General features: G+C 46.5%; 3 protein-coding genes across 4 annotated transcripts; 1 reads left to right on the top strand and 2 right to left on the bottom strand.

Annotated features, from left to right (window-relative positions):
- Positions 1-2,113: 2,113 nt before the first annotated feature.
- Positions 2,114-5,983, bottom strand: LOC118213967. The gene is made up of 3 exons (XM_035393263.1): positions 5,148-5,983; positions 4,866-4,904; positions 2,114-4,077 (listed from the first exon to the last, which is right to left on the bottom strand). The coding sequence occupies exons 1-3, from the start codon at positions 5,418-5,420 to the stop codon at positions 2,737-2,739; spliced, it is 1,653 nt and encodes a 550-aa protein (XP_035249154.1). The 5' UTR covers positions 5,421-5,983; the 3' UTR covers positions 2,114-2,736.
- Positions 5,984-6,120: 137 nt separating this feature from the next.
- On the bottom strand, positions 6,121-10,526 carry ino80e (INO80 complex subunit E). 2 transcript variants are annotated; one of them, XM_035393274.1, is made up of 9 exons: positions 10,421-10,526; positions 9,901-9,983; positions 9,703-9,773; positions 9,558-9,610; positions 9,283-9,352; positions 8,997-9,117; positions 8,529-8,627; positions 6,574-6,782; positions 6,121-6,241 (listed from the first exon to the last, which is right to left on the bottom strand). In XM_035393274.1, the coding sequence occupies exons 2-8, from the start codon at positions 9,979-9,981 to the stop codon at positions 6,576-6,578; spliced, it is 702 nt and encodes a 233-aa protein (XP_035249165.1). In that variant the 5' UTR covers positions 9,982-9,983; positions 10,421-10,526; the 3' UTR covers positions 6,121-6,241; positions 6,574-6,575. The 2 variants fall into 2 exon arrangements, with proteins under 2 accessions (XP_035249165.1, XP_035249174.1); XM_035393283.1 differs by lacking the exon at positions 8,529-8,627.
- Positions 10,527-11,685: 1,159 nt separating this feature from the next.
- On the top strand, positions 11,686-15,269 carry si:ch73-54f23.4 (zinc-binding protein A33). Its single transcript, XM_035389577.1, has 6 exons — positions 11,686-11,791; positions 12,216-12,311; positions 13,035-13,268; positions 13,422-13,444; positions 13,699-13,814; positions 14,057-15,269. Exons 1-6 carry the CDS (start codon positions 11,726-11,728, stop codon positions 14,614-14,616), a joined length of 1,095 nt encoding a protein of 364 aa, XP_035245468.1. The 5' UTR covers positions 11,686-11,725; the 3' UTR covers positions 14,617-15,269.
- Positions 15,270-16,705: the final 1,436 nt, after the last annotated feature.

The raw sequence follows: 16,705 nt of genomic DNA, 5'->3' as shown, positions 1-16,705 counted from the left end.
TTCACGGAGGAAGATATAAGGGTGTACTTCTGCTTTTCCACCACCAGAGGGGAGTAAATCCATCCTCACCGCTGAGGACTACGAAACCTGTCAGGTGGGTACTGGTCAATGCGTGAACCACACACGGAATAGAGACTGAGGAACTGAGGCCACTCGGCATGGGCGTTGCCATCCTTAGTGCAGACGCTGCCAACATCCTCTTCCGCACCCTGGACCTCCTGCAGGCGACCAGTCAGATTTCACTGGTCAAGTATGTTTTCGTGCATACAAGGAATTTGATTTGGTTAATCAGTTGCTCTCTGTGTAACAGTCAAGGTGAAGCCAAGCCTAAGTGAGGAATTACAAAAATGGAAAGAAGCGCATGGCATAATTAAGTACGTAGCATAGTGTTGAGCGAGCACCCCATCAAGGCAGCCATGATAGTGGCAGAACCACCACTGGCCCAATATACTGATTAAAGCAGTTTTCTGCAAATGACTGAAGGTAGACATCTTTGTTGTTAATTAGATCTGGGTCCTGGAAATATTGTGGAAAATATACTACACATTTTAATATATTACATTAATTTTGTTCACAGACACTATTATCTAGAAAGACTTACTAAATCTAATATATTAGCTCATTAAATTAGGCTAATAAGAAAAGTCCTACGCAAATGGAAAATCATCTCTTATAGCCAGTTTCATATATTGCATTACATTACAGGCATTTGGCAGACGCTCTTATCCAGAGCGACGTACAACAAAGTGTATAACCATAACCAGGAACAAGTGTGTCAAAAAACCCTAGAGAGAAGTACCGTTCCAAGTGCAGGGACCAATCGCATAGTTCAATACAAGCAGTAGTTAAGAAGAGTGCATTAATTAAGTCACCTACGAAACAGCTACCTAGTTACAACCCTAAGCTTACAGTCAGTTTAGAGACTACAGGGAGGTAGGGAGGGATGGGGAGAGGTGCAGCCTGAAGAGATGAGTCTTCAGTTGTCGTTTGAAGTGGGTCAGTGCCTCAGCTGTTCTGACCTCCACGGGGAGGTCATTCCACCATCGTGGGGCCAGAACAGACAGGAGACGTGTTCGGAAAGCGCAGGTGCGAAGAGGGGGAGGTGCCAGGCATCCTGAGGTAGCGGAACGGAGGGGTCTGGCTGGCAAGTAGGGTTTGAAGATCTTGTGGAGGTATGCTGGGGCTGATCCCTTGACTGCCTGGTATGCTAGGACCGATGTTTTGAATTTTTGTATGCACAAAAACATACTTGACCAGTGAAATCTGACTGGTCGCCTGCAGGAGGTCCAGGGTGCGGAAGAGGATGTTGGCAGCGTCTGCACTAAGGATGGCAACGCCCATGCCGAGTGGCCTCAGTTCCTCAGTCTCTATTCCGTGTGTGGTTCACGCATTGACCAGTACCCACCTGACAGGTTTCGTAGACCTCAGGGGTGAGGATGGATTTACTCCCCTCTGGTGGTGGAAAAGCAGAACTACATCCTTATATCTTCCTCCATGAAAGTTGTAGACAGGAAGGGAAATTTGTGAATGCATAAAAAGTCTCATGATAAGATGAAGTGTTAGAATCAACTGCACTGTTAATATGGGGCAACTAACCTGACAGAAAATCTAGTATTTAAAGAGATTTCTAAGACTGTGCGGGGAAAGAGGGTCAGGGTTGGGGGAGCCTCGTTTCTGAAGAGGTGGGTCTTCAGTCTGCATGGGAAGATGATGAGTGGCTCTGCTGGTCTGACCTCCAGGGGCTGGGAAGGCTGCAGTGACATGACCCAAGCTTGTGTGTGCGTGTGTGTGTGCGTGTGTGTGAAGATACTATCCCATGTTTGAACTATACTAAAACTATAAATATTACACACCGCCCCGCCAAGATGTAGCGTGGAGGGATAGCATACCTGCCATCCCAGTCCAACATGTGCCTGAGTGCACAATCAAACCCAAGCTATACTTCATATCCAAAACCGGCAACAATTAATTGTAACAGATTTTTTTTTTTAAATTGGTTAACTTTTAAGTTGCCTTTATAATACAATTGCTTGGAATTAACCAATGGACACGAGAGTTCTGTGATATGAGCCAATGGACAGCAACAGGTTTTCAATATTCATAACCCATGGTATGACATAACATGAATTTATTAGCACAATTACAAATATAACACATTTTACAACAGTACCAAATCAATATCCAGTGTTTCTTTCCACCCCACAAAGAAATGACTTACAATGACTAGCTATCAAATAACCAATCTCACCCTGTTATGCTACTAATAACCCATTCTGTGTGCAGTCCAGCTTTCATTGTCAGTCTTTATTTACAAATACATTCTGTACACCTGTCCTCTCACGAAACGTTACCACAGAGTTCTTGCTTCTGTGGTTCACCCGTCGTTCGTTCAACTCTTTTGTTTATAATAACATTTATGGTACAAGGAGCAGTTTATCACCAAAACAGTAATCAGCTATCAGACAATAATCAAACAAAAGTGAACATATCGATAAAACTAGAAGATGAACGTCCATCCTCAGCCAACCCCACACTCCCTCCCGCCACCATGTTCTGTACTACAGCCCAGTCGTAGAAACCTCCGCAGATTTCTCACTGCTGGTACTCAGCTCCTCAACTGCGCAATGGTTACATTCTGTTTAGAAAACACTCTGATTGTGGTGTGACCAGTTCAGCTATCCTCAAAACGGTGATCGGTTTTTTTCAGACAGTCGCAAGCGAAAGTGAACGTCATCATCAGTCGCCCCCAAACGCTTCTTTCACCGTCTCCACGGCCACTGACAGCGTCCCCCCCACTACGCGGCCGGCCATGCACACCGTGTTAACCACGCCGTTGCCCCCTTTCAGTGCCAGTTTTCCCAAGCCGCCGCCCGCCTGCGTCGATTGGCTCCCGAGCTCAGAGAGGACGGCCCACAGGAAGTCCGTGCCCTGGTCCCACGCCCGCCCCCCGACGTACCGGGACACCGACCAGGCCCTGTTCGCCACGCCGCCAGCGATGCCCACCCCGTCCCACGTGAGGGTGCCCACGCCCAGCACCCCGTCCTGACAGGCGCCCAGGAGAGCGCTCACTAGTGGCGAGGTGCAGGAGTACAGCTGGGACGCGCAGGCCGCGCCCGCCCTTCCCGCCAGGCCCGCGGCGGACACGGCGCCGCACGCGGCGTCGGCGACCACGTTGTAGGCCAGCGAGAGCGTGACGCCGGGCAGGGCGGAGAGGACGCTCAGGTCCTCCTGAATCACGTGGGTCACCTGACCGGGGATCTGCGTCAGGGTGGAGACGACGGGGCGGAGAGGGGCGGAGAGCAGCCACAGGGAGCAGGAGAGGAGGTAGAGCACGGTGCTGTTCCCCTGCGGCTCCTCGGAGACCTCCGGGGCGGAGGCGTCGCCGTCGGGCTCCTCGTGGGCGCTGGGAGGGGCGGAGCGGCGGGACTGAACGACAGCGCTCTCTCCTTCCGCTTCCTCGCTCGGTGCGTCTGCGCTCTGAGTGGCAGCGCTTTCAGCCAATAAGCTCTCTGCTAGCTCATCAACTGCGTCTGGCTGGGTAGCGCTTTCTGCTAGCGTATCAGAGGATTCCGCTTGCGTGTCTGCGTTGTGCATTTCTACGATCTGTTGCAGCGCACTTTGGAAGCCAGCGAGTGTGACGTCGCCCCCGCCTTCCCCTCCGTCGGCCTCCCCACAACCCCCTGAAAATACACCTCCCACTCCGACTGCCTCCTCCAGCCCCTTCACGTCCAGGACCCTGGCCTCCTCCTCCCTCCCCTTTACAACACCCAAACTGAACACGGCTTCCCCGTCCGGGTCTGCGCAGCACATGGCAGACCAGAACAAGCCCACCTCGCACCCCTGTTCCAATTCTCCTGCGCCTCCCCTTCCAGCGAGCACGTAGAGGTCGCCCCCTAGAGACCGACACTGTGGGTGGATGTTGTTTTGGACCAGCTCTGTAACCAGGGCGTCCCATGAATCAGCGGGAGTGTCAGAGGAGGTGTAGACGTTATACCCGTCCCGTCTCAGCAGTGCGGGCATTGTGACTGGCAGACCCTCTTCGTCACTTTGGGACTCGTCTTCTTCCTCCCTTCCTGTCTAAAGAACATTAGGTAATGTTGAGAACTAAATAATCTGCACAGTACCTCCAGTGACAATCATGGCCTAACAAGACAAACAAAAAAGCCAACGCTATACCTTTACATATTCTTTACATATTTTGTGATTAATAAGATGCAATAAGGTGTAACCTAATGTAACATCCCAGCAGTGACTAAACAGTCCCTGCTGTTTAACCCCCCTCTTCCCCCCTCAGCAATGTCAAAATTTGACAATAGCAACATGAGAAGTGGGTCTTGTCTTCATGCATCACCAAGCAACGCTCTTTCATTTCACCGATACTCAAGCAATGCTAAAAGCTGTCAAACTTGCCAAAGAGCTGTTTTTTTTCTTTACACGCTTCTTTGTATTGTCCATCTCCAGAACACACCTGATGATGCATGTTGAGACACACCCATTTCTCACACTTCCTACTTGGATTCATACCATAAAAACCTATTTTCAGCAAGCTTCTTTACAAAATTAAAATGAACACTCTGAACATTTTGGATCACCATGAAACATGTATTATTTAACATTTTGATACTCGTCAAAAAACGAATGGTCAAATGATTAATGATATAATGATCCAGCATGAATTTATGCAGAGCATGTGATTGTATGCATGTGTGTGTGTTTATAATTGCATAATTATTGTGTAATTATAACATTTCTTTGCCGAACAGTAAAATCAGTTGTTGTCAGTGTAAATGCAATGATGAGGACAAATGCTTTAATAATTTGGCCTAGAAACATCCGATATGAAATAAACGGTAACACCTCTATACCTGTGCATCTCCAGTGTCCTTTTCAGTCCCATCATCCTCCTGAAACCACAGGGGACAGCAAATAATTATCACATTAAAATGAAAAAAAAAAATTATTCAAATGAACCGAGTTGAGGCCATGTGGAAACATTCCGAACGTAATTAACTTCACAATTTATGCTGAAATATTTCAGATGTTTTTTCTTGCACTTCAGTAATATGATATGAGATGAAAGAATACCCAAGTGGCTGCCAGCATGTTCAGCGATAACAAGCCGAGTCACAGTGCAGTGCTGTACCGACCTGGTCGTGTCCGGCGGCTCCCGTCCACTCCGCGTGCAGGCAGAAGGCGGACAGCGCGGTGACGTCACAGGCCTCGCTGTGGAGGCTGGCCACGGGCCGTCCGGCGCCCGGGCCGTGGCAGCGGGCCCGCAGCTGGCCCCCGAATCCCGCGGGAGGCGTCCGTCTGTAGAAGCTCAGGCCGCACCGCGAGAGCTCTGCCTCCGCCTCCGTCTCCGCCAGCACCGACGTGCCGAAACAGAGCCCTATCAGAACCCAGCCCACCGGGACAGGCATGCTTCCCCACCCCCCGCTACAGACGCTGCGCTCGGCCTCTACGGACGTGGCTGGATTAGCCGTCTGCTGCTCCGTTTCTCTGGCACGCGCGATGGCCCGGTCGGGTAAACACTGGATTTCTCACCAAATCTCTCCCACTCTCTGCTCCCGTGCTCCACCCAGCACCCACCCACGTTCCCGTCACCAGGGGCGATTTCACTCCTCCCTCACTACCTCTCCCTCCCTCCCTCCCTCCCGCTCTAATCACTCTTGTTCTGGCAGCGTCTCTACCTCCGAGGTAAGTTTTAAGTATACAAAACCTAACCTGCTCTCCACACCTTACGCCCGTGACCTGAAAGTCTGCATTCTCAAACAATGCCACAGCCTGAATGAGCTGGCTTTGGGAAACAAAATGATTGGCGGTTTCCACTGTTCTACCCCTTAAAAAAAAACACTTCTGAAAGCGCTGAGGAGGTGTAAACTGAACACACAGCACAATGTCTACCCACCTGTATCAGATTCTCCTTTCATGCAATACCTGTGTTTAGCATGTATTAGCTGTATTTGTACTGAATGCTGTATTGAAGTATGCAGTGTGGTGTTATGTATATGATTTGGAGGTAGAGAGGGTTGGCCACTTTCGGAAGAGGTTCAGCGGTTCAGATTACCAAGTGTTGCTATGCAAAGGACAATGGAGTGTGCAAGTGACACAAAACACACCTTTTCTATTTACATCAATTTATTTGATCCGTTTTTTTTACTTAAAAATAAGAAATGTACTATTTTCACTTTTCAGAATAAAAAAAGAAAGAAGATTCAAACTTCTTCCTGCGTGGTGTCCCCTGTGCGAAGGCAAGAGAGAGATCAAAATGAAGTCAGTGTTTTCACAAAGCAGCACAAGCAAGAACATGTCAAGAGATGTTTTTTTAATTGAAGCATTCAGCACTCTCCAGCAGGGGGCGCCCGTCTGTCTGTTCCGCAGCCGGCCCAGATGAACAGGTTTTGATGAGGGGAAAATGCGGCAGGACTGGATCTGGGCCTAGCGCGTACCCTCGGGCCTGACCGTACACCCACCCCAGCTGCCTCGCATTCCTGCCTTCCGCTCGAAGAAGCAGCCCGGCGGTGCAGCCTGCGACACGCCCAGCCCCGCTCAGATCGCCGCGGCGACGCCCACCTTCACTCGTTGGGAATGTCGATGACCAGCTCGGCCTCCTCGCCCTCGCCCCTCTCCTCCTCCCCTCTGTCGCTGTCTCCCTCGCTCTCCCCCTCCTCCTCCGCCCCGTCGCCGCTCAGCATCTGCCGGGGCACCCAGCTGAAGGGGGCGCTGGAGGCGGCGGGGGCGGGCGGCGCGCTCGGGTAGTTGGAGCCGGAGGGACCCACCACCTGGGACGAGGGGAACAACCCGGGGCGGGGAGGTTCCGGGGGGGGGAGGGGTTGCGGTTGGCACCAGGGTGCGATGGAGAGGGAGAATAAAGGGAAAAGAGAGTGAGTGGTGAGCGGAAGAAAAGTCGGAGAGAAGTAATGAGAGACAAAGGGAAAGAAAGCAGGAAAAGTGAGGGAAGAAGAAGAGGGTAAGGGAGCATATACAGAAGATAAAGAGAGAAGAACGGGAGCTGTGTCAGGAATAAACAACCATGAGAGGGCGTGTGCTCTCAATTCTACTGGAAATGCAGGTGTGATCAGCACCATTCCTCACACTGCTCACAGGCACTGTACTTACTGTCTGATAGTCACAGTATCGACCGCTTATGTGCCACTTCCTACCCCGCACACTGTGCTGTGTACATGTGCCACTATGTCAATCCCAGCAGCCCCTGCTTCAGGATTCCCACACCTCCCCCGACTCGGTTTCTAGGGCAACGTGCTGTACGACGAGGCCAGCCGGGACTGAACTGGCCAAACGCCGACAGGGCGGGCACGGAGGTTTCCGCTCGGTGAAATATCGGCTTAGCCGGGGTGGCGAACGCTCGCTCTTGCCGGCAGCAGGTGCGCGAGGCGTGTCCCCCGCCGACGCAGCTGTGCTGGGGGCGACTGTGGGGGTGACAGCTGGCTGCACGCGCGCGCTCGCCTGCGCCCTCCCAAACTGAGGAGGGGGCCGCAGCAACGGGACGGCCTGCTAAAACACACGCCTGACGTTCCAAAGTGGAATATAAATGAGGAAAATCTCTGAACATGAAAGACGCTGTGGAAATAATGTTAATGCATCAGCTGCGGTCACTGAACGTTGTAGGACTAGCCAGTGTAGCTCGGTGAGGTAAGACAGCTTTGACAGTACAATAGCACCCCCCTCTGGCCGTTTGAAAACTAGCAAATTAAATCTTAAAAGTTCAATACAGACTTAAATGCAGGATATTTGTAATAGCAATAGATATAGCAGTGTAAGGTTAGGCTTAGTAGTGAGGTGGTATTGACGTTTTACATTACATTACTTCCATTTAGCAGATGCTCCCATCAAGAGTGACTAATACAAATATTTTGCATTTTTTTACATAGTACCCATTTACACAGCTGGATGTATAGTAAATCTATTTTAAGGCAAGTACCTTGCTCAAAGGTTGCGCAGTGACCTCACCAGGGAATCGAACCTGCAACCTGTAGGTAACAAGCCCAGTTCCTTACCCATTATGCTATAATGCTGCCACTATTTACATACAGTAATGGTATCAGTGATGTTCTCCTCTTTTGTAAGGTGTTCTGGATAAGAGCATCGGCTGAATATAATGTAATGTGATTTAATGAAGGAAACTGTACACAAATGCAAATGGGAGAACGTCTGACACGTGAGATGTACACAATGCCTCGAAGGAAATTCTGATGACTACAGTCTAAGGCTCAAGCGATGTCCTCTACTTCCTCTACACTGGAGCTACACAGTCCCAGTGCACATTTTATATCTCCATTATTCTATACCAAATGCTATCCTGGCAAGCCTGTTAGCAACGAGCAAGGAATCCTGCAAGTAACACTGCCTGCATGTCTATATATAACGAACACCGACGGCTCATTTCAGTGGCTGGCAAGCGTATGCATGCTGAACAGGAGTGGTGACAATAGTATGTGCTGTGTGACTAAAAACAGCTCCCTGTAGCGCACACACACGCCGCTGTCTCTGTCCCCTCTCTCTCTCACCTTCCCCGCAGAGTCTCTCTTTGGTTTGGTCGTCTTTGCCTTTCTCTCTTTCTTGCCTCGTTCAGCTTGGGGAGCCAAATACTCTGGGGGGAAGGGTAGCTACCCACCATGCACACAGAACGCCCCCCCCACACACAAGCACACACAGCAGCAGCCCCCACAACAGTGGAGTTTGCAGGTTTCCAGACAAAAAGAAAAATGAGAAGATTCATCAGGAAAAAAAGGAGGGGGGGAGGGAGAAAACAGGACATGAATAGAATGGCAAAATAACCGACAAATGCACGAGAAATCATACTGATAGCGCCAATGGCAATTCGATAAAAAAAATTTAAAATGACATAAACACAATAATGGCAATTATGGTGAGCAGCAATGAATTCTGGGTAAACGTCAGGATGACATGATGAGCCCATCGACGTTAGATCTTTAGTAAGGATAATGCTGAGAAGAACACCGGGGTACACTTACGGTGTTGAGGTACGGTGCAGACGCTGGCGACTGAAGCGGATTCACTCCAGAGTGAGAAAGGAGGGAAAGATGGGGGGATGAGGAAGGAGGAGGGGCCGGAACGCTGGGGCTGCTCCTCCTCCTAATCAACGGAAAGGGTAGAGCAATGTTCAAGTGCATGTAAATGATCTGAGATGTATATTTTAAGTGTACACGTGTATATGCAAACACCACTATAACTCAGAAAGAGTAGTAATTGCAGCATGATACACAACGCTGACACACCCGCTGAAATTTGTACACTCACTTCTTTCCACTTTCCCGTTCTCTCTGTCCCTCTCCCTCACTGTTTTCAGAAGAGGCTGTGGCGTCAGAGTCTGAAACATATCAAGAGGCCACTTTTCAACAGTACTGAGAACACCACACAACTTTTTAATTTTCAGCCTGCCAAAAGAAAAAAATGAAGCAAATTTGGATATGTATTCTGGCGGAAATCCAAACCAAACAAAAACAGCAATGGTAGGTGCAAAGTCTGAGGGGACGTAGTTAAAATGAAAATAAAGTGAATAATCCAGGACCTACCAGAGGAGTCTTCATCAACTCTCTCATACTGTAACAATCTGTCAAGCAGAAAACTGCAAGAGAAGAGTGAATACATAAGTTCTTATATACATAAATTGTAGTGCACTGGTCTCTATGTCTCCGTCTGCATCGTAGTCTTCCTCACCTCTTATCTCTAGAAACCTTTAGCAGCTTCCTTTGTGCTCTCCTCAGCTCCTCCTGAAAACATTCCTGCTCCTGAAAGAACACAAACCCCGACAGACATTTAAACAGGCTACAATGTTAACGTTACAACGTTACTGCATTCTCGGTCAAGAATATCAAGGGCAACAGCGTGCAATTAGTGATGGATGTAAAAACTTACGTAAACCAGGAATTTCAATTTGCGCTTGAGATTTTTGTATTTCCGTTTGTAGTCCACGTCTATTTCGGCTTGGCCGTTCATTTCTACATAATGCAAAAGGCGGGGAGACAGGGGGACACATTACAACAAGCTAGTGTATCTGCAGCTGCACTTGTTTCCTAGTCTTCTGAACATATACACCAAGTAGCTAACGTTAGCGAGCGAGGCTAATTTTGTGTGATGCAACTATTGACTATGCTGCTACAAAACATTAACGTAATAATACTGTATGGTATGTTTCCGTTTATATGCTAACTATTTATTTGTGTTCTTTACCTTCCCAACACATTAGTGGTAGCTAGATGCCTAAGTTAGCCAGGAAGCTAGTCCTGGAGCCAGCCCTGTACGTCAGTCACTGGTACCAGATGCTAAACTATAAATAGCCAAAACGGTTATGATAAACTCAGGATGTGGTACTTTTACACAACATACGTCTAACATAGTATAGCATAAAACAAAGACAATAAATACTTTATTCTACCTGATAAATCCCAAACAAAATAACTGCTGCGACTTCGCGTAATGTGCTTCTTGTTTACTTCCGCTGACACACATTTCCTTCGCCGGAAAAAGCTGCCATTGTAATTATGGGTAATAGAGTTTCAGGGTGAATGGGATGCGCCTACATACAAAAAAAAAACTAACCTCCTCTCGGGTGAAGGGACACGATTCAGTTTGTGTGCACGAGTTGTAATGTCCTGAAATTGGAAACAAGGGAAAACTGTATTTTAGGAAAGAAGAAGAAGAAGAAGAAGAAGAACCATCATCATTATCAGGGCATTTCTCAACATTTCTCAGTTTTTCTGATTAACCACAGTGCATTGGCAAACTGTGGTTAATCAGGAAAATAGAATCTGCTTGAACACGAGAGCACCTGCACAGTGCTCTGGTGTAAAGATTGTGCAGCTCAACTGGTAGATAGTAGATAAGTTTGAGTGATGGCTTCTAAATGCAAGTCAAAATTTCAGATTGAGGAACTAAAAACGGAGATAAAAATCTGTTGATAACATTCTACATTTGAAATAATAACATATTTATTAATTGCCCTATTGGCACTGTGCTGTAAAATCAATGTTGTGAACTTTCTGATTCTTTTTTTTTGTTGTTAAAGTTCAATGGTAGGATTCCAGACCAGTTCTTATCAATAGTATCTTCTGGTATATGCACAATGTCCCCCTCAACTTTAGCCAGTGGTAACAAAACAAATGTTATTTCACAGACATCACTCATGGCGATTCAGTACCTTCTCTTTTGGTCTGTTCTAGACCACTCTGCCACATTGCACTCCCTCATTTCATTTCCAAAGATACTGGCAGACAGGAATAGAAAGTTCTCTCCTCGATCCTCAATGTCATAAATCTGTTATGCTGCACACTCAAACAGCTGTGGCCTTTGCAGTCCCCCCTCCCCCAACCACTCCCCCCCCCCCCAAAACAATCATTACACTACATCGCCCAACTAAACGTGTCTGAATAATTCATCTGAGCGCTGTTTCTTTTCTACTCCATTTCTCAGAATGATATTTTCTTTACTAGCATGCCTTTTATTCCATCTGTCAGTTTTTCTATTTTGTTCATCTTCATGTCTGTCTCTACTTCCCTCTCTCTCTCTCTCTCTCTCTCTCTCTCGCTACCTTGATTTATCTGCCATCCTTTGTCCTTCTATCACTCACCCTCCCTGCCACTCTGTCACGCTTGCCCATCACTCTCTTTTATAACCCCTCCTCCTGCTCCTTGGTTCAGTCCCAGTCTCACTGTTCTAAACAGTCCCATTCGAAGAAATTGGAATGTCAAACAATCACATTAAAGACACAAACAACTTCTGCAATAAAAGTCTTCTCACAGACCACAGGGTAAGCCTGACAGTTTTGGTTTTTTACTATCTGCATGGTGATTTTGTGTGCCTTTGGCAAGTATTTATGTTACTGCAGTGCATGTGAATTCTAGAACCTTCCTAAAATGTAGTTACTGATTACATGTAATATATGTGCATTATTGTTTTATAAAATATCATTACATATCAATCAATCAATCAGTATAATACTAAATAGACATTTATATGATATATACATATACTATATATATATATATATATATATATATATATATATATATACATATATGCACACACGCACTCACGACACATGGACAATAATAAGCTCACCCACAAAATGACATGTGTGAGAGTGGCGTTGTTCAGAGTCTCTTTCCCGTTTCTTGCCGTCAGTCCTTCGGGCGTTCTCATATCCTGCCGCTCTCTGTGTCTGGTTACCCCAGGAGAAGCTGATTCAGGCCATTAAGCATATCAAGCACGAGTCAGATGAGTGCTGGAACGCGGAGAGAGAAACATACATCCAGTCCGTCTCAGTGGAGGTACTGCATTTTCACTCCTCAGCACGCAGCCCAAAGGGAGTCTGTGTGGAAATGTATCGATTCGTTTGTCTGCTCTTAGGGGTGCTCTACATTTACATATATGACACTGCTATTCAGGCCATGCGGATGTCAATCTTCATATGATTCAAAAAGCACTTGATTAGTAATCATCGTAGACATAACACATAAAATAATTGCATTTAATGATTGATTTTACATTTTGAAACATTGGCACGGAAAGTTTTTTCATGTGTTAATGGGTAAAAATATGGCCTCAGTCCTGCATTTTTTGTAACCCGCACTCTCATTAAAAAAAGGTACAGTGGATAAAGGTACAGAAAAACAGTGCATTTTTGTTCTTTAACAAATTTCCCAGATGTATCCTGTAAGTACAATAATGTTGTATTTGGGTACAAAAAACTCTCTTTAACAAACAAAAAAGGTGCAAATGAATTACGTATTGCTGGCTTGGAGTACAGTTTTATGTACTGGTAGGGTACCACACCAGTGACAACCCTTTGTACCTTTTAGACTCTTTTTAATACTTGGACAGTGCATTCGAATTGCATCTGTGGTTATCATGTCAACAAATCATATCTCGTCAGCAGTTCCAACTTAGCTCGCTTCACAAACACTGGCCATGGAACATGGCGTCTCACCGTTTCTGTGGTGCTAACGTGGCCACTCGTTCAGAGCCGATGTCGTGTCTCTCCCATCGCGCAGAATGCGTTCGAAGACCTGGAGAGGGAGGTGCGGGCGGAATACGAGAACCTCCATCGCTTCCTGGAGGCGGAGGAGGACATGGACATGGAGCGGCTGAGGAAGGAGAGAGAGAAACGGGTGAAGCAGCTGAGAGAGAGGGAGCGAAAGATCGCGGACCAGGGCAGGGATCTGGAGAGGGCGATCGACACGCTCAACAACAAACTGAAAGAAGAGGACAGTCCAAAATTGCTGAAAGTAAGAGAAGAAGGGATAGAGGGAGGGTGGGAACGGCAGTGAATTCTGTAAGATTCATGCTAATTTGTAGGTACAACTACCTCATTGTAAAGTGATGTATCAATGATGTGAAACAGCAAATGCATTAAAGATCTCTCTTTTCTTTCTCTGTAGGAAATAAAAGACCTCTTAAAAAGGCAAGTGCTTCTTCTTTAGTTCAAGTTTGTTATCCATTTCTGTTATCTTCCCCATAAATCACAGACTGTCGGCTCCTCGTCCCTCATTCAGAATTTATCTCCCCTTTTGCTAGGTTTCCATGACTCTCTTTTCTCTTCCCCCACTTCCCCACCTCTTTCCCTCTCTCTCCATCATAAACAAACATACGGGAAGTTCATAATAGTCCCTGTTCCATTCACTCACCTACACCGTCCTCCTCCACCTGTGCCCACAGGTGCCAGGTGAAGTTTATCCCCCCTCCTGCGCTGAACAGCGAGGTGCGGTCCGGCCAGTTTGTGGGTCCCCTACAGTACAGAATCTGGAAGCATATGAAAAGCTCCCTCTATCCAAGTACGGTCTTTCTTCATATTACTTCTTACCAGAGTAGAGAATGCATGACATGCTGGCATTCACAGTTAAAGAGTATTTTATCCGCCATTTTTTCCTCAAAAATTAATTTGTGATTTTTTTTAAAACAGCAAATAACTAAGTTCTGTGGATGTGTTAAACAATTTCTGCCCTTGTGATGATTGCGTTGGTCGCGGTCACAGTCAAAACGTTAAGATTTCTCTGCTCGAACTCTCTTTTTGCAGACATTTCATCCCTCACCTTTGACCCTGACACTGCCCACCCCCTCCTCGCCCTCGACTCCACTTTCACGTCAGTGTGGTTCGAGGAAAGTAAGGACGCAGCCACGGAGGAGGAGGACAGCAGCCCCCGCCGTTTCACCTACTACTACTGCCTGATGGGACGGGAGGCCTTCACGCACGGGCGCCACTATTGGGAGGTGGAGGTGGCCCGCAAGACTGCGTGGAGGGTGGGCGTGGCCAGAGAGGACGTGTGCCGGGGCGAAATGGACTCCTCCTCCGTGGCCAACGGCCTCTGGACCTTGGCGCTGAAGGAGGGCACCATACAGGCCTGCACGGACCCCCGCCCCACCACCGTCCCGGTCTCCGTCCAGCCCGCCCGAATCGGGGTCTTCCTGGACTGCGAGAAGCAGGAGGTGTCCTTCTACAACGCCGTCACCATGACGCCCCTCTTCAGCTTCTCCATGGGAACCCTCCTGCTCCCCGTGCGACCTTTTTTTAACCCCTGCGACGCCGACGAGGGCAAAAACACCGCGCCCCTGTCCCTGTTCGCTCCGGCGCTGTGAGAGAACGAAGCCAAGCACAATGATCCACCTTCCAACAAAAACCGGGTGGAAACCAGCAGGAACGGATTTAACAGTCACCACTGGCTATGACACATGGAAAGGGAATTTAGGGAGATTAATCTTTGCTTTATTAGAAAATCAGAAGCCTGCTCCACTGTTTAAAAAGGATTGTGTTCAAAAGCCTAGCTCAAATATTTCCAGACAATGTCAAATTCTGTTGTATTCAGCCAGAAATCTATCACTGGAGCCTCACATGCTAGCTCCCTTTAATATTCCAGTTAATTGCCTTTAAAAAAAATACATTTGCAAGTTGAATTATGGATCAGAATTAGATACTGAGCTGGTTAGTTAGCCAATGCTTCACCCACTCGTATATTTTTTCCAGGTTTCACAGTGGTTTTGCTGATGTTTGTTCATTTGTTGAACTGTCAGATTGTATTCACACCAACATGGGCATTATAGCATGCTTATTTTACTGTGGAAAATTGGAAGGGAATAAGCTAGTGGTACTGCCTACCTAACTACTGTATCTGGAAATCGTTTTCTCGATTTTCTCGTGAAAAAATAAAATACATAATCCACAGTGGAGAGCTTGGAAAGTGGCCTAATATCTGAACGCATGTTTTAAAATACCTCAGGGTGTTAAAGCACTACTGTCGGAATCCAGTCTGGCAGTCTGCAGTGTCTGCTGGTTTTCAATGTGTTTCAGCACAAGTGATTAATTTAAGTCATTGATTGGCTGACGAACACCTTGTTCTCAGGGCCATTATTGGCTTCTGATTGAAACGAAACAACAAATACTTGCTGACACTGTTGCCCTCCAGGTCTTGAGTTTGACACCCCTGGCTTAAAGGATGATGAAATGGTAGCAGGTACTGCTGTATCATTATCAATGTGTTCTTGGTGCCGTTAGAGTAGAGAAAGATTACTCAAAGCACAGCTTTTTTTATGAGGCCCCAGCATACACAGTTCATTCGACATTTTACCATTCTCTGCACACACAAAATGGTTCCCAGTTCTGAAGTAAAGTATATTCTAAAAGTAAATGTTTTAATCCAATTATGAGCATTTGAACTAGTTCATATTCATCCAGGATAAGCTAACTGTAAATGCTGAATGCTCTGTTCTTATCATGATAAAGTGTTATGTCCCTATTTCGGAAACGGAAATTTGCATGCGACATTAACTGCTATGAACGTTGACATCGCATAAATTAAGCTGACAGAACAAAATGAATCTTAGATCAGACAAAACTGCATAAATCTAAAAGCAAAAAAATTTAATCTAAGTAACATGAAAATTCAGAGCTGGTATACTCCAATGAGGGTCAGAAGAACACCACATACCATAATAATCAACACCAGGTCCTTTGGTAGTAATTTTCATCTTAATTTTGGTAGTAACTTACAAAGCGTCAAGTGAACTGCCAACCTGAGCAAAAGGCTCACACTGTTCCAAAATACCTCAGCTATTAAATGCACCCCAAACATTCCCTCTGGGGGGTGCTGAAAAAACCAGGGGCTGAGCCACCCAGTAGCAGAGCTGTTGCACCGAGCCAGACAGACAGAGGCTGATGAAGATGAAACGATTGCAGGCTCTCTTTTCAGTGCCTCCAATAAATATGAATAATGGCCGATATTTCCTGCAACATTAAAGAAGTAATGGCACTATAATATTCCCCTGAAACTGGTGAATATCACATCAATGCAGTCTAATTTGCAGAAATGGCTTTGCGAAGTGGCTGCACTAGAATTTGCTTTTTGATTTTCATTGTTTCTCTCTTTTATGATTAGGATTCAATGCTTTTTATTGCGGGGGTAATTCGTATTTCATTTCACATGAACCTGAAGTCGTTGAATGCCATATCTTTTTATTAGCCTCACTTCTGTACAATAAATTGAGCGAATATCAGTTCCACTGCTTCTACCCAGCTGTCATTTCTCATTGTAAATAGACCTGAAGGAAGGACAATAACTGAGAGTTGAAAACATCAGTGAGGAATATGAAAAAAATATTTTTTTATATGGCAAGAAAGATGAAAGAAGGAAAGGACTGTTGTGATGAAATGGTGATGTTGGTGATGGTAATA

Source organism: Anguilla anguilla, chromosome 1, assembly GCF_013347855.1.
Source record: "Anguilla anguilla isolate fAngAng1 chromosome 1, fAngAng1.pri, whole genome shotgun sequence".
NCBI lineage: Eukaryota > Metazoa > Chordata > Actinopteri > Anguilliformes > Anguillidae > Anguilla > Anguilla anguilla.
Note: the sequence above shows the minus strand (reverse complement) of the source record. Positions and strands in the feature narration are given on the sequence as shown.

Bases quoted from the DNA above. Each gene is read 5' to 3' on its own strand.
- LOC118213967 (XM_035393263.1), bottom strand. From the start codon at position 5,420: ATGCCTGTCCCGGTGGGCTGGGTTCTGATAGGGCTCTGTTTCGGCACG. The intron at 4,905-5,147 runs GTCGGTACAGCA...CTGTGGTTTCAG, and splicing joins GAGCCGCCGGACACGACCAG to GAGGATGATGGGACTGAAAA. The intron at 4,078-4,865 runs GTATAGAGGTGT...AATGTTCTTTAG, and splicing joins AGGACACTGGAGATGCACAG to ACAGGAAGGGAGGAAGAAGA.
- ino80e (XM_035393274.1), bottom strand. From the start codon at position 9,981: ATGAACGGCCAAGCCGAAATAGACGTGGACTACAAACGGAAATACAAA. The intron at 9,611-9,702 runs GTGAGGAAGACT...CTTCTCTTGCAG, and splicing joins AAGGTTTCTAGAGATAAGAG to TTTTCTGCTTGACAGATTGT. The intron at 9,353-9,557 runs GTAGGTCCTGGA...GATATGTTTCAG, and splicing joins AGTTGATGAAGACTCCTCTG to ACTCTGACGCCACAGCCTCT.
- si:ch73-54f23.4 (XM_035389577.1), top strand. From the start codon at position 11,726: ATGTCAAACAATCACATTAAAGACACAAACAACTTCTGCAATAAAAGT. The intron at 13,269-13,421 runs GTAAGAGAAGAA...CTTTCTCTGTAG, and splicing joins ACAGTCCAAAATTGCTGAAA to GAAATAAAAGACCTCTTAAA. The intron at 13,815-14,056 runs GTACGGTCTTTC...CTCTTTTTGCAG, and splicing joins GAAAAGCTCCCTCTATCCAA to ACATTTCATCCCTCACCTTT.